A 16,797-nucleotide genomic window follows, 5' to 3' on the forward strand; every position below is an offset into this window, starting at 1 on the left:
CTTCATTTTACCTAACAAGTTTCCATCACCTTGAAAATCAAGCCATCTGAAATGGTTTGATACATTACCAATTATAGCGGGTTTAATAAACCACAAGATTCCCTCACAGGGATGTTTAAATATACAATACCAGATTAGTGTGCAAGTGTGGCAGATGGTTGGGAATTTGCACCATCCATAGATCAGCTTCAGAGGGGAGTTTCTGAAAGGTTTTCAGATTCAACGCCATTCCTGTATTTCTTTCTCTCCAACTCCATTTCTGTATTTTTTCTGTCCAACTCCAAAAAAAAAAGCTTAGGAATTACACCCTCACATCAACAATTTCACCTTGAACCAAGGCAAATCCTAAAATGTCAGTCGCCTCCTAGCATGTTCAACTGTTAAAATGGATAAACGCAACTCCACTTCAAATGCGAGAAGTTAGTGACAGCTCATGACCTTTTAATAGGTGAAGCACACCTGTAACTGAACACTGCAGCCAGGTAAGTTCCAGAAAAAGTAATATTTATCCTTAGCAGGAATTCCACTCAATACCATATAAATATTGATATTTATATAAAATCACAACAATCTGAGCCCTTAACTAGACATTTGTTAATACTGTATTTACATACATTGGTCTGTCTAACTGCACTTAAACCTGGTCTGCTAAACTGCACTCGCCAATTGTTCACACTATATTGTACTATAGTGTACATAATTGTATCACAAGGTAGCCATAACTAACAATCCAGTTCCTTTTAGTTCCTTCTCAATGCAAGAACTTATGCTCCCTGATGCAAATCCTTCCTTGCCTCAGAGATGACTTGTTACTATGGCAACACTCCTTTGGCATTTGCTCAGTAGAATGTACCTAATTTGTCTCATGGGATGAGCCACTACTGTACAAACAGTCCTATAAAATCAGCCAAACAAGTTGCTTATATTTTATCAAGACAACATTAAGAATAACACCTGAAAAGTAAACTTATTATGAAAACAAATATAAGATCTCCCCCTACCACAACTTTTTCTTGTTCAGCAAGAAACTCATCTATAGGGACCTAATTGTCCTGTACATCTTCCATTGTGTTTGTACATGTCAAAAGTGTTCTCCAGCTTCTCTTCATAGCTCTCCTTTAATTCTTCAACCAGTTTGCTACAGGGACCGCACACAGTTCAATCACATGTCAAACAATTGACATATCTGGTATGCAAGTCCAAAACTGTTATTTTTACTACCAGAGACTTTGGATAATAGTGTTTACAGTAAAGTGAAATATTTGACTTCTAACAAGATTACCATTTATTTTCATTTAAAATTATCAATGAAGCAAATCTTGAGCACAAATAAAAATTAAAAAGGTGGTGTGGCAATAGTTATTAACTCAAAAGTCTCTTACCTACAATTTAATAGGTTTGTTTTTAGTCTGTTTCTTTTTCAATTGTAGCAATACAGTTGTTTTCATGTCATGCACATTTTAATGTTTACTGGTACAGTTCATAAACCTCTCCAACCAAGAGGAGTCACAAGCACCGGAACTGACTGCTACTTTTGGCCATAGAGGCTAACATCACCTGACTGGCTCAGCATCACATTTACTAGTATATCTAATCCAGTCAATGCAGAAGAGCAGAAGAAAAGTCTTGACAATTGACACTCTGATCTAGTGTAGACTTAATTATTTATGTGGCATTAAAATGTGCACCTACTTCCTTAATAAAAAGGTCCATAGCGACAGCAGTCTGTCACAGAGCCAAATGACTGATTTAGTTGAAGTCAGACTTTAAGCAATCAAAACTCTTGTATAATAGATATAGCTAGTGTACTTCAAGACAGTCTGGCTAATGTAACCTCCATTTGTCACAGATTTTAGTCGCTCAGAAGTTATTGCTCAAGTATTACTATGTGCTTTTGATCACTTAAACAAAACACAAAATCCATGAGACCAATACCTCCTGATGCAAGATGGACATATCTGCTTCACTGTCCTCTTCATCAAGCAGTTATTCCAACAACTATCCATCGCCTCGTCAACAATTGCATGTCTCAACAGCATTTTAATAAACATAGTTCATGCCATTATCTGTGTCTTTAGAATGTGTAAGTTGGTATTCTACTATGCAAGAGACATTTATGGCAATAAGATGTAGTGGATGTTCTGCAATCTGGTATTTTGATTGGCTTCATGATTTATAATTAAAGAATCCTAGTTCCTTGAACCAACCATGTTCCGAGTTAAGATATTTAGCAAAATGTTTGATCTCATCATTGGAAACGTTCTTTGCAAATCAAAGACACCTCATCTTACTGCCAGGGGGCCAACAAACCTTGCATACCTTCTACTTGACGTCTGGTTCGCTGCTCTTCGGTTTTTGTTTCTGATTTGTAAGATTTTGCAAGCTGCTTCTGTGTTAAATATGTTGATCCACTTCAAATCTATATATATATATCCTTTGTTATTGTACATACTATGTCATGCCATACACCACTTCTCTCCAAGTCAAATGGTAACTGAATTAGTATAGTAGGTTGGAGGCATCTACTACATACTGTACAATAGACAGCATGCATGTAACAGCTGACATTATACCGAGTGGTGCTCTTAAGTGTGATAAAGATGTGGAAACACCCTAAACCATCCATTTCAAGTGACACCAATAGATGTGTACCTCTCACTTAAAGAGTTTCCAGAATGATCTTCACACACTCTTAAGACATTCTATTTATGGTTTCTAGATGTGGGCAAAGGCTCCATCAAGTCATAGACATATTCATTATAGATTTCACAGAAAGAGACAAGCACTGCAAACTGGAAGGCTCCCCTCCACTCAATGTTGGTTGCCTCTGTCAGGGCTCACCAATCCTGGACATGCATTTGCACCGCCATAATAAGGGCGTCTGCTAAGAAATCAATCATTCATTCATTCATTCATTCACACTCACACACACACACGCACACACGCACACACGCACACAGGCACACAGGCATGCCCGGTATTGGTGGGGGCGGATCGTTTTACACTTGCTTCAGATCGGGTACGTTATTTTACATCTTTAACAAGGGCTGACAGTGCGCAGAGTGACGGGGAGAGTAATATAAGCAAAACTATTTTAATTACCTTACGATTTCATGTGCCTTTAAAGTGACAGGACACTATTGTGGTTTTTTATACACGTACTTGACTTGGAAATCTTCTTAAACGCCTGCGCATCGCGGTGTTTCTTTTTTTTTTTCTTTCTTGAAAGACAGCTGAACGGGAACGCGCCTCACTCTATTCTCCCCTACTGAAACAGTGATCAACTCGGTCACTTTGTTTTACTTAGTTTGAGGCACGAAAGCGTCACTGGTTCGATGTTAAATTAGCAATGAATTTTGGCTTGCATTGATCCACAATATCGGCCAAAATATGTGGACCATTCATTTTTTTACTGCTGCAGATTGATGAAAAAATAAACTACTGAGTTGATGCAGGTGGTTAAAGGAAAAAGATTAGCATTTAAATATCGCACTTGCAGGTTTTCATGTAGGTCGCCATTTCTTGCCGTTTTGTGACGACACTGGGCCCTGCCTTTCAGTGTAATCTATACAAAAAACAAGCAATTTAAACAAGGAGGCTGTGTGGTCCAGTGGTTAAAGAAAATGGCTTGTAACCAGGAGGTCCCCAGTTCAAATCCCACTTCAGCCACTGACTCATTGTGTGACCCTGAGCAAGTCACTTGACCTCCTTGTGCTCTGCCTTTCAGGCGAGACGTAATTGTAAGTGACTCTGCAGCTGATGCATAGTTCACACACTGTAGCCTCTGTGTGATGCACCTGCCTGCGTTAACCTACCAGTAGGTCCCCAACAGGTAGAGTAGGTCCGAATCAAGCGCTTTAAAGGCCACGATCCACTATGCAATTTCCGTGCAATGTGACTGATTGTAACCCATGGATCACATCATTCTCATCATTATTGCACCATACAATTGGGCTCAATAGAATTGCATTGAATCGCAAGCTATCGAGCAGGTCTCTATTTTTTTTCAATCAGATGCGAGTCCCCCAGACCAGCATCCAATCAGTGAGTAAAGTGGCATCACGTGACAACGTCTAGCGGCTGACAGTAAGAGGACACATGAAGGATATGTTTTTTTTGTGGTCGACAGGCAAGCTTGAGGAGATGGTGGAGTTGTCTAGAGGCAATACAAATGTATCCTCTTTCTGTTGCCAGAAAATGCAGTGTTATTGCCACACTTTCAAGCCCTGAGGTGCATCAATGGACTGGCCAGCGTCAGCAGCTCTTCAAAAGGTACTGGTGTCCATACGCAGAAATCGGCAGTAGCTGTCCGCATCCTCCTCCTGGAGCGCCACTATCAGGTTGTATGCGCCATACCTGTGACGATTCAGGACTCACTCCCTTTTGTCACAATGTACATCATGGCTGAAGCAGCAGCAGCAGCAGCTTATCAACGGTCTGCCATCACTGGTGTAAAATACAAAAGGGGCATGTATGTGTGTGTGTGTGGATAGATAGAATATATATATATATACACACACATATATACATACATCCCCTAAGATTTTTTTGGCATTTCTACACAAATCATAGGAATGGACCTGGAACAGGCCATTTTAACTGTATTCCATCTACAGCGCACTTTCACCCATGTATGCAATAGGAGTCTTATTTCCTTCCCTGCAAAGTTGAGGAAATCAATTCTGGGTTTAAAATCAAGCAACTTTATCAGAGCTGATCACATAAGCTGTGTAGTATTACAAAACAGTCATCATCATGCAGAAGGAAATTCAACTGACTTAGGCCACTGCTCCAGAGCAATCATCATCAGGTAGATTCAGTAACAACTGCAGAATATACAGTTCTCTCAAATCAGGGAGTGTGAGAATTTGCTTCATATAGCGAGTAACTAGTTCATATTTTGGTATGGATTCCCCCCCTAAATCACCAACTGTTTAAATAACTAGCTTAATGTGAATTTCTGTAAATTCCTTTAATAAAAAAAAAAAAAAAAAATATATATATATATATATATTTTTTTAAAAATTAAATGGTTTGTCAGTCTGAACAACCTCAAAATCTGAAATGACAATTTCTCAAATTCTGCCACCCTGGTTCCTTCTCCCACCAGTTGCAAGGGTAAAAACACAAGGGATCAATGTCATATAAAACACTGTCCTGGTAAATAGTTTATCCTTAAAAAAAACAAAAAACAAACAAAAAAAAAAAAAGGACAGGGTTTTACATGCAACGGGGCCTGGAATATATGCACGATTGGTTGATTGGCAACGAGCAGCCTGCAATGGCAGGCGTTCTTTTGAATCACACTAGGTCTAAAAGGGGACAGACTCTTAACATGCCACCCAAAACCAACTTCCCTCGTGTAAGGCTTGCAAGAGCTACCATGAAACATACCGCATGCAGGTTCCACGAGTGAAGTTAGTAACAGACAGCAAATTAACTTGTAACCTAGTTTTTTTTTTTTTTTTTTTTTTTTAGCCTTTACTGATAGTGAATTAAAAACAAATAATTTAAAATTAAACATAAAAGCAGAGATGGAAGAAGAAGAAAAAAAAAGCCAGTGTGTTCTTTTATCATCTTTATTGCATCCGATAAAGAATTTATGCATCTGCAATTGTAACCTCAACTTCTACACCAGGTTCAATGCTGATGGACGTGATCTGCTTGACGATCTCAGATGGGCTGTGCAGATCGATCAGACGCTTGTGGATACGCATTTGAAAACGATCCCAGGTCTTGGAACCTTCACCACAAGGAGTCTTCCTGGTTGTGATGCGCAGAGTCTAGGAGAGAAGTTTAATCAAGTTATAACAAAGCCCATACTGGTTTTCAAATGTTATACCTAAAATGTGCATTAATACCATCTACTGCCAATTCTGAAATGATTTGGTAAAACCAGCCAAAATCTGAACACACATTTCTTTTGGGGTTAATAAAACATGCAATCAGTGGCATGTACCATTAAATGTGGGTCAGAATAGCGTATAAAATTAAATCACCAGAATTCATTTTAAAATATCATCCTTATTGCCAGCACAACAGTAGGTACATGTTCATATCATATCCCACCCCTGCCCCACCCATTTCAAATTCTTCCCCAAAACACACATGAATTGTTTGGTTAAAACATACTGTTACTGAAATTATTAATCACAACGTGTCTGCCTCGTGGTATTAGAATTTGTATTCATTCAATCAGTTGTTTCCACACACTGCAGTAAAAGTATTTGCATCAGATACCTTGGTTGGCATGCGAACAGGCCCCTTCACCTTCAGGTTTTTCTCCTTGGCACCACGGATCAGGTCTGCGCAAACTAACAAGAATAAACAAACCAGCAGGTTAGCAGGGTCTTGTGCGACTGCACATTGTAAAACTATGCAACATGATCTGGCTCAGAATAGCGTATAAAATAATCACAGATTCATTTCAAAAGGATATCCTCATTGCCAGAATAGTAGTTTTGCTACAGTATCTAACTATACAGCAGGAGTACAACAAAACACTACTGTAAAGATGCTTACCCTTTTCCAGAGACTTCACATTGCGGCTTGTCAGGGTGATTCTGATGCGGTGGATTGCAACCTCAGCCTCCACAGGTGCCTTGCCAGTGTCCTTAAATGCCTGTAAAAAAAAGTGACAATGGTTTTAACAAAACCCTAACACGTGCCAGTGGCGCCATTTTTTTTTTTTGGAGACAGACATAGTAAGTTAGGTTTAAAAAAAAAAAAAAAAAAAAAACACCCCGCAATCTGATATGTACATACAGTATAACTATTTACTGCAGAATCAGTTGTTACTGCAGAATCATTTGTAAAATGTCCATTACAAGGCAGTATCAACAAAACGAATATGTATATATATGTTAAAGTGCTCTACGGGCTCCAGAAATGCCTCCACTGTTTACTAACTCCGCCAACTTGTGACAGCATTTTCCCATCGTTCTTTATATATTCGTAGCTCAAAATGAAACCTAAGCTGTTAACTCTGTCACAGGAGAGACTTAACTTTAGGCAGTAGTAGTACCGGCTAGTACTGCACACACACACTGAATAAGTCTTTGGAAAACCCCGAGTCTGTACTTTTAAACAAACCAGAGCTGCTCAAAATGCGGCTCATAGTGCTTTCGTCACTGACACCCACTTCCTTATAGACTGTTGTAACGTTTCAGGCATTCTAAATTGGGTGGAAAATACAGTAGCTTGGTGTCTTAAAATACCTCTGCAGGATTTTCCCCACACTGAAAGTTGCAGATATGAGAGAACTTGGAAAATGCGCGATTCCCGCGATCTCGCGCTGAAATTTAAGCCCTGCTTGGAAGACTATGTGAAACACGTTGGTCTTGTTAACATGACTCCCTCCGAAAAATGCATGCAAGATATGGCACTGTATTGGAAACACTGGAAGCAATTTCAGTTCAGACAGTTGATGGACCAGCAGCTAGCACTGCAAAGGGACTGTTGACAAGGCTAAAGAGCTATTCCTTTCTGCTGAGGTTCTTGGTTTTGGAAAGGATACTCAATTTTGAACACTGCTTCAGAAGAACTGCAAACCTGGATTTATCAAGTGCTTTGCAAGTGGTAGGAAGCAACATTGCTACTCTTCGAGATATGAGATCATCTGAAAGCAAATGGAAGGAGCCAAGTGATTCAGCTGAAATTCCAGTTCCTGATCAGGCAGTTGACCTCAGCAATGCACAAACAAAAGACATTAAGAACAACAAAATTGCATCCAAGCTGGCTATTTGTTTTTTGTTTCTAGCACACTAAGTCAGTCATATACATATGATGTTCCCATGAGTACTGAAGGATCCATTAAAACAGATTTCTACTATCCTGTTCTGGTCAGAATACTGAATGAGCTTGACAGGCGATTCACCTCCAACTCTACTTTGCTCTCTGCATTAACGGCTTGTACTCCAAGCAGTGAATATTCTCTTGACTAACAAATTAAGCATAATTGCAGATCACTATGGATCAACGGGAACCAATTTTGAAAGTCTTGAAGCCAAAGCTGCCAAGGTGCGCATTGTGTCCAAAAACTTGACCTCTATGACAGTATTACCAAGACGTTATCAGTCTTTGCTGTCAATTGTTGAGCCTCCCAGTCTCTACAACATCAAAATGAGAGGTACTTCTCCGTGCTCAAGCGAGTTAATGACTGCTTAAGATCCACAATGGCAGATGGGCACCCAAGTGATTTGGTACTCTTGGCTTGTGATGTCAACAAGGCTATGGACAATTTTGCCAAGATGAGACCACAGCGTTATCCATTACTTTAACTGATATCAGGATTTTTATTTATTTACTTTCCTTTAAACTATCACAGGGGAGGGAACTGCCATTGCCATTTCAGAATGTATGTAAATAATAAACAGGAATTCCTGTTTTGTACCACATCCTGTTATTGTGTGTTTGAACCTAGATCTCACCTACAAGTGCCCTGTCATTTTTACTCCCTCTCCCCACAGGGTGTGCAACAGTACAGGAACCTCCAAATGTAGAAAAAATAGTGGACAAGTGTACATTCAGTATTTGTTTCATAAATAAATTAAAACATGAAAATTGTAAAACTAGCAGTGTATTGACCATCCCAAAAACATTTGTCAAATAAATGCATATTTTTTTAAAAAGATAATCAACTTTTGGACAGATATGTTTTTGCAATGTCCAGTACTGCTAGTCTTACAATTTTGATGTTTTCATTTTTTTTTTATGCAGTAGTAAAAGTACACTTGCATTTTTTTGCTAAAACCAGCTTTATTACATTGTATCTATGGTATTAATTCTGAAGGCTACTACTGTAAGGCTTTTTTTTTTTGTAGTGAGTCTGCATACCACACTTTAAAATTCGGTAGCTACTCCTGTGCTGGCATTTCATATTGTAATTAGTTTGGTATGATTTATATAACAAAAAAAAAAAAAAAGAACATTAGAGAAAATTCTTACGCAATAAACTGTTTAAGTTTTTATATGTAAAAAACCAAGAGCTTCCAGGGACCTAGGCGGCTGGAACCCCGCTGAAAGTTTGTCCCAGCCTCCCCTTACTTAAAACTGAAATGGCGCCCCTGACATGTGCTGTAAATATACATATGACAGACACACCAAACCACAACCAGTATGTCGATGCAAACAGATGCAGAAGCTCTTCCTACACAGCGTTTGGTTCATACAGTATGTACAAGTTTAATCATGGAATATACGTCTCGTTTATGATTTTCGGTTTTAACCGATAAAACACCCCCGATACAAAAAAATGAAGTCAGTGGATAGCCAACAAATAGCAAAAAAACGGTGGAAATAGTTTATCAATTCACTTTGACGTTACCCTTTTCCCATTAAAAAATAAAACCTACTACAAAAGTAATAACTACATTTCCCAGTGCTGCTGGGCAATGTCCCGCCTTCCTGACTTGCATCTATCATTGATTTGTTCTCAATACTTTAAACCCGCCCCAACTACTCAGCGACAGCACATTCCTACATTTCTATTGGAGACTCCGCTTGTGAGATTTAAAACGAGATTACAATCAGGATGTAGGTTTGTCAGCAGGATTTAAAGTTGTATTACAGTTAAGACACAGAGGATTTAAAACAGAATTGTGGCGAAATGTACAAAAATGCCTACACATAAAAAACCCAGAATAATGTGCCCGTGACCACAGGGGTTTCGTTGTGGAAAGAAAAGAAGGTACAACAACTTGTGTGCAAGTACTGTCGAGTTAAGTACTACACGGACAGAAAAAAAATAGTGTATGAAATACTAATTTCATACAGTATATGAATAACTAAAATCCCGAAAATTAGCTCAAACTAAGCACCGAAAAATACAATTAATAAAACCCGAAAAATAGAATCCCTAATATACTTTACATCTTTCCTGTATTTTAAACTACGATGGCTCAGGATAGCATATAAAACAAAGAGACACACATTTTAACGTATTTAGTCTCAGCGCAAAGCCAGATTAATCGCACACACACGACAGCCTATTTCTGTATAAATCGTATCAACGAGTTTGATAAAGCGGGTTTGCTAATAAACTACCTGACAACTTACGTTCTTGTAACTACAGTATATTACCGTTATAAAATGTAGCAAGAATAAAATATTAGGCATTATCAATTCTACGTCGTAACGTGTACCATAAAACCTACCGTATATTGCAACATTCAAAGCATAACTTGCAGTAGCTTGTATCAAGTCTATTACTAGCAGCCATTGGCCATAAGGCGGCAAACTAAAGAACCAGCATATACTTTTGTTAAAACTGTTTACATATTTTAACACCTTCCACTGCTCATTTTCTTTTTAAATCTTGCCATTATAGATTGCCAAACCCAATAATAATCATTGTAATCATACACTACACACGTGGGTTGAAACAGGCCTGATCATTTTAATGAAATATGCAGATATATATTTAGCAAAAAAACAAACAATATTTAAAAGGACAGCCATAAGGTATATGAAAAATAAGTATCTTACCATGATTAAACGCTCCCGGTCGACTTATTCGTAATTGAATTGAGCGAACAGCGGTGAACCAGGATCCAAGACTCCTTCTCTATCGATAAAAGCGCTTGAAAAGAAGGAAATACAGCCTTGACTGCTTTATATATGTGACATACGGGTACTCGGCGAACTTTGCTCCAAAGACAGGGCCTCCAGTGAAAGGAATCTGCAGAGACCTCTACTGGCGCTACGTGGAATTCATACAGAGTTTTATTTATTGTTGGGAGCACTTTTTCATAAATAACTAGTCTTTTGAGGTATGCATTCATTTAAGTTGGCACAATGCAGTCTTATTAGTCAACGAGCAACATAACTATTTCTCTTTTTTACGTTGACAAATCATTCAGTGAAATAAAAAATAAAATAAAGTTTCAAAAAGTACTTTATTGCACATAAATATGTTCTATACTAATTATATATATATATATATATATATATATATATATATATATATATATACATACATATATACAGTACTGTGCAAAAGTTTTAGGCAGGTGTGAAAAAATGCTGTAAAGTAAGAATGCTTTCAAAAATAGACATGTTAATAGTTTATATTTATCAATTAACAAAATGCAAAGTAAGTGAACAGAAGAAAAATCTAAATCAAATCAATATTTGGTGTGACCACCCTTTGCCTTCAAAACAGCATCAATTCTTCTAGGTACACTTGCACACAGTTTTTGAAGGAACTCGGCAGGTAGGTTGGCCCAAACATCTTGGAGAACTAACCACAGTTCTTCTGTGGATTTAGGCAGCCTCAGTTGCTTCTCTCTCTTCATGTAATCCCAGACAGACTCAATGATGTTGAGATCAGGGCTCTGTGGGGGCCATACCATCACTTCCAGGACTCCTTGTTCTTCTTTACGCTGAAGATAGTTCTTAATGACTTTCGCTGTATGTTTGGGGTCGTTGTCATGCTGCAGAATAAATTTGGGGCCAATCAGATGCCTCCCTGATGGTATTGCATGATGGATAAGTATCTGCCTGTACTTCTCAGCATTGAGGAGACCATTAATTCTGACCAAATCCCCAACTCCATTTGCAGAAATGCAGCCCCAAACTTGCAAGGAACCTCCACCATGCTTCACTGTTGCCTGCAGACACTCATTCGTGTACCGCTTTTCAGCCCTTCGGCGAACAAACTGCCTTCTGCTACAGCCAAATATTTCAAATTTTGACTCATCAGTCCAGAGCACCTGCTGCCATTTTTCTGCACCCCAGTTCCTGTGTTTTCGTGCATAGTTGAGTCGCTTGGCCTTGTTTCCACGTCGGAGGTATGGCTTTTTGGCCGCAAGTCTTCCATGAAGGCCACTTCTGACCAGACTTCTCCGGACAGTAGATGGGTGTACCAGGGTCCCACTGTTTTCTGCCAATTCTCAGCTGATGGCACTGCTGGACATCTTCCGATTGCAAAGGGAACTAAGCATGATGTGTCTTTCATCTGCTGCAGTAAGTTTCCTTGGCCGACCACTGCTTCTACGGTCCTCAATGTTGCCCGTTTCTTTGTGCTTCTTCAAAAGAGCTTGGACAGCACATCTGGAAACCCCTGTCTGCCTTGAAATTTCTGCCTGGGAGAGACCTTGCTGATGCAGTATAACTACCTTGTGTCTTGTTGCTGTGCTCAGTCTTGCCATGGTGTATGACTTTTGACAGTAAACTGTCTTCAGCAACCTCACCTTGTTAGCTGAGTTTGGCTATTCCTCACCCAGTTTTATTCCTCCTACACAGCTGTTTCTGTTTCAGTTAGTGATTGTGTTTCAACCTACATATTGAATTGATGATCATTAGCACCTGTTTGGTATAATTGTTTAATCATACACCTGACTATATGCCTACAAAATCCCTGACTGTGCAAGTGTACCTAGAAGAATTGATGCTGTTTTGAAGGCAAAGGGTGGTCACACCAAATATGGATTTGATTTAGATTTTTCTTCTGTTCACTAACTTTGCATTTAGTTAATTGGTAAATATAATCTATTAACATGTCTATTTTTGAAAGCATTCTTACTTTACAGCATTTTTTCACACCTGCCTACAACTTATATATATACAATATATATATATACACACACACACACGTCTTAAGTATCTGCTTTCATCAGCTGTTTCAGTAATTTTGGGGGCACATTTAGACAATGTGGCTGGCAGCAAGTTGTATTATGCCATAGTCACTATTATTTTTTCTAAATGGGCTGTACAAATAATTTTTTATGCAAATGGTATACCTGACATATTTCCTTTGAACATCAATGTGTGCATTAGTTTAACCCTATAGATAGTGTACTTTAACCAATAGTTCAGGCACACTTACCGGGGGGGGGGGGGGGCGGTTAACAGCCTTCGCTTGCTCGCCGAACCGACTCTTATTAATGAACTGCGCTTCCCTTTTGGCTGACACTGGCACATCAACAATGCCGTTCATCCCATCTTTTTCTCTCTTCAGCAGTGTTTAACTTGAGCCTAGAACACCAAACATGGGAGTTTACCCACTTTTTTTTTTATTTACCACTACACCAGTGTTTACCATACTATATTGCTTTGTCTTGATAATATTGCAGCGTGCACGGGGGTGGGCAGCAGCAGGGCTGGTAGGTGACGTAATCACACACACCGACATAAGCCCGGGCCGGCTCTTTTATACAGCAGTATCGGCGCTATGCTTTAGTGCAGGGGTGCACAATTCCGGTCCTGGAGGGCCGGTGTCCCTCCTGGCTTTTGTTCCAACCTTGCCCTAAATTACTTAATTGGATCAATTATTACCAATTATTGGTCTAATTAAGTAATTTAGAACACAGTTGGAACAAAAGCCAGGAGGGATCCGGCCCTCCAGGACCGGAATTGTGCACCCCTGCTTTAGTGCGTGAGGTTCCGTGTTCGCGACCGCCTTCTGCCTGTGTGGATTACATCGCCCTGTGTGATGCGCCAGCCTGCGTTAACCAAGAACAGTATTTTATCTTAATGTTATGTATTTCTAAAGTAACCGGTGTTACCAGACTTCTTTCTTTTATATATATATATATATATATATATATATATATATATATATATTAGCTCAGTATAGCTCAAAGAGCCAGCTGTCCAACGTTTCGATATGTTGTACATATCTTTCTCAAGGGAGTGTTTGAATCAAAACATTGGAGGTATTTATAGGTTTTTGACGGCATGACAACTACTTGTTATTGTTTACATTCAAATCCATGATTTATTCTTACATGATGTAATGGTGTTCTATATATTGTGACATCATTTTTACTTCTATCTTTGAATCTGTATTAATTCTAATTAACACTACTTTATATAAACTTATATTTTTATTATATCATGCAATGCTGGCTCTGAGGATCAGTCTAGATTTGGCCTCCCCAGTGCATCAGCATGCACAGCTTTTGAATGAATTTTGTTTATTTATTTAAATGTTATATATTTATTGAAGTTAATTAGTTCATTCTTTTCTGTTGAGTCCCGCTGGCATAATCGTGTTCAGTCTATTTATCCATTTACTTTATTTTATTCTTCTATATGTCGCATTGTCTAATTTGAGCTGTTCTAATACTACAAACTTTACATAATTTATGTCATGTCCCTGACTGGTGAAGTGCTGTACTATTGGTTCATTCATTTTTTTATTTCTAATTAATGAAAGGTGGTTCTGAATTCTTTTATATAAAGTAGTTCCAGTCTCTCCAACATATTTGATTTCATCACATTTTTCACAGGCTATTCCATAAACAACATTGCTATTTTTACAGTAGGTATTAGTTTTTAGTGGCTATGTGGTGTTCTTATGTTTAATTATATTTTTACTTTTGTCCATGTATTTACACACTTTACATTTACTGGTGCACATGTTCGTAGAACCTATTTTGTCAATTATTCTTTTATGTTTACTGTGAACTAAAATATCACCTAAATTAGCTTCTCTTTTGAATGCTACAACTGGGGCCTTAAGAAATACTTTTTTTTTTAATTTTTCTGAATTATGTAGAATCCACAAGTGTTTCCAAACTATCTTAGAAATATTGGGCAAAAGTTTAGAGTAAGTCATTACTAATGGGACTCTTTTTACCTTTTTATCTCTATTTTTATAATCTAGTAGATCATCTCTTTTTAGTTTATCCACTTTTCTTAACTCCATCTCTATAATTCTTTCTTTGTATCCTCTTTTTTAAGATTTGTTTTTAATACATTTCTTTGTTTTACATAGTCACTTTCTTTAGAGCATATTCTTCGTATTCTTATTCCTAGACCCTTTGGGATTGCCCTTTTAGTGTGTATCGGATGTGCAGAGGACATGTGTAAATACTGATGCATGTCTGTAGGTTTACAGAAGAGGTCAGTCTCAATTGAACCTTCTTCAAGTTTTACTATGGTATCTAAAAATTATATTTCCTTCCTTGTCCATCAAAGGTCCACCTTAATATTACTGTGTATTTCATTTGCCATTTTATGAAAGAGACTCTTCTCCATGTGTCCAAACCCCCAAAATATCATCTACAAACCGAATGTATTCTAAAGGTTCTCTTTCCGATTTTCTAAGTAATTGTTCTTCCCATTTCCCCGTGTATGTACTGGCAAAATGCATTCCTAATTTAGATCCTATTGCTGTACCATCATTTTATTTGTAATTCTTATCAACAAATGTAAAATAACTGTTTTCTAAAACTATGTTGATCATGTTCAGTACCTCTGCTGTAGGTATTGATCATCATCATTTAACAACTCAGTCATAGCTTGTTCTTCAATATTGGTTAAATTAAGTTTACATCTTTTCTTTAGTCCTACTATTATTTCTTGTTTAACTACTTCAATATACATATCTAACCATTTATCTCTTCCATCCGGAGGTGTCCATGTGCTTGTACTATTAACCTTAATCCCATGCTCATAATTACCCTCTGAATCTGAGATATTTTCATTGAAAAAATATTCTGCAAATCTCATGCGTCTCTCCCACTCCTTTAATTCAGTGGCCAGTTTATCTTTATCGATGTATCTTTTAGTCGGTATAAACTTAAGTCCTTTACTCAGTACCGCTTTTTGGGATGTGGTTAAAGTTTTACTTGATAAATTAAATACTATGTCTTCTGTCTTCTCTTTTGTGTATTTGGTACCATGTCTATTTTTGGGTCTCCTATCTTTCTGTTTTGAATTCTCTGTCTTAGTCATGTTTAATTCTCTATTTTGCATTTTATTATTTACTTTAACCTGGTTTATTTTTTACTGTTTTACATTTATTTTGATTATCTTTCTTAATTATGCCACAGTATTCAGATTTTCTTCCGGTTTCATTGTCTTTAAATACAATAACTGAGAAATGGTTATTGTATAAAAGATTAATTGGATCGTTCTTAATTTTAATATATTCTATTGTGCCTTCGTATTTAAAACAGTCCATAAGGGAAAATGCATCCTTATGGTGTTATCCTTAAACTTAATACTTAAGTGGCTGGTTTCACAGACCCAGATTAGTGCTGATTTTGGGACTACTCACTGTTAATTTGGGTAAGGAAGTCCAAGACTAGTGTTTTATGCAACTGGTCACTGATTTTCACTGGGATTAAGAATATTTATTTCCCTCGACAGTGTTTTAGGAAGAACCATGCCACGACTCTGTGCTGCTATAAACTGTGCAAACTCAACGAAAAAAGGTTTTGTTTCTTTTTTTGGTTTCCCTTCTGATGAAGAGCAGTACAATCTAAAGGTATTAATATAGTGGATATTTCAAAATAGTTTTAAATCCTACTGTATACATTATTTGATGTCAGTTTGTCTTATACTTGAAACAAATTCTTAAATTCTTCAATGATAATTATATAAAAAAAAAAAAAACTCAATATTTTACTGGGTTTTTACTTTTTAGATCTTTTGGTTTGATAAATAAAATGCAACCATTTAATTATTATCACCCATATGTAGGCGACAGAAGTGGCTTATTAATTTGAAGAGGAGTGACTTGTGTCAAAATGACAGCAGAAGAACTCAATAAAGGCGGCTATGCAGTATTTTGAGAACTGGATGGTTAAAAAATGGTAAACTACATTGAATTTCTAGACTGTCTGAAGATAACTTGCTGTATATGAAAGGTTTCTTGCATGACTAAAGGCATTCAAGCAAAGAAAAAGGTTTTTAAAAAATGTAAATAAAATTACACTAGACGTTTATAAAGCTCACTAATGGCTTTAACCATTCTGCCCATTTGAGACTTGTTTTATACTTGCAGCCATGTCCAAACACAAGGATGAAACTTAATGTATGAAAAGTATGCAGTAATAAAAAAATCTG

At 37.5% G+C, this 16,797-nt stretch overlaps 1 protein-coding gene and 2 non-coding genes across 3 annotated transcripts; all 3 read right to left on the reverse strand.

The window, feature by feature from the left end:
• Positions 1-5,565: 5,565 nt before the first annotated feature.
• On the reverse strand, positions 5,566-10,643 carry rps20 (ribosomal protein S20). The gene is made up of 4 exons (XM_033992347.3): positions 10,486-10,643; positions 6,523-6,622; positions 6,241-6,314; positions 5,566-5,783 (listed from the first exon to the last, which is right to left on the reverse strand). Exons 1-4 carry the CDS (start codon positions 10,486-10,488, stop codon positions 5,601-5,603), a joined length of 360 nt encoding a protein of 119 aa, XP_033848238.1. The 5' UTR covers positions 10,489-10,643; the 3' UTR covers positions 5,566-5,600.
• Positions 5,966-6,033, reverse strand: LOC117395091 (small nucleolar RNA U54). Its single transcript, XR_004543468.3, has one exon. It is a non-coding gene; the product is annotated as a small nucleolar RNA U54 (small nucleolar RNA).
• LOC117395090 (small nucleolar RNA U54) lies at positions 6,387-6,450 on the reverse strand. The gene has a single exon (XR_004543467.1). It is a non-coding gene; the product is annotated as a small nucleolar RNA U54 (small nucleolar RNA).
• Positions 10,644-16,797: the final 6,154 nt, after the last annotated feature.

The sequence above is a fragment of the Acipenser ruthenus genome, chromosome 3 (genome assembly GCF_902713425.1).
Source record: "Acipenser ruthenus chromosome 3, fAciRut3.2 maternal haplotype, whole genome shotgun sequence".
Taxonomy (NCBI): domain Eukaryota; kingdom Metazoa; phylum Chordata; class Actinopteri; order Acipenseriformes; family Acipenseridae; genus Acipenser; species Acipenser ruthenus.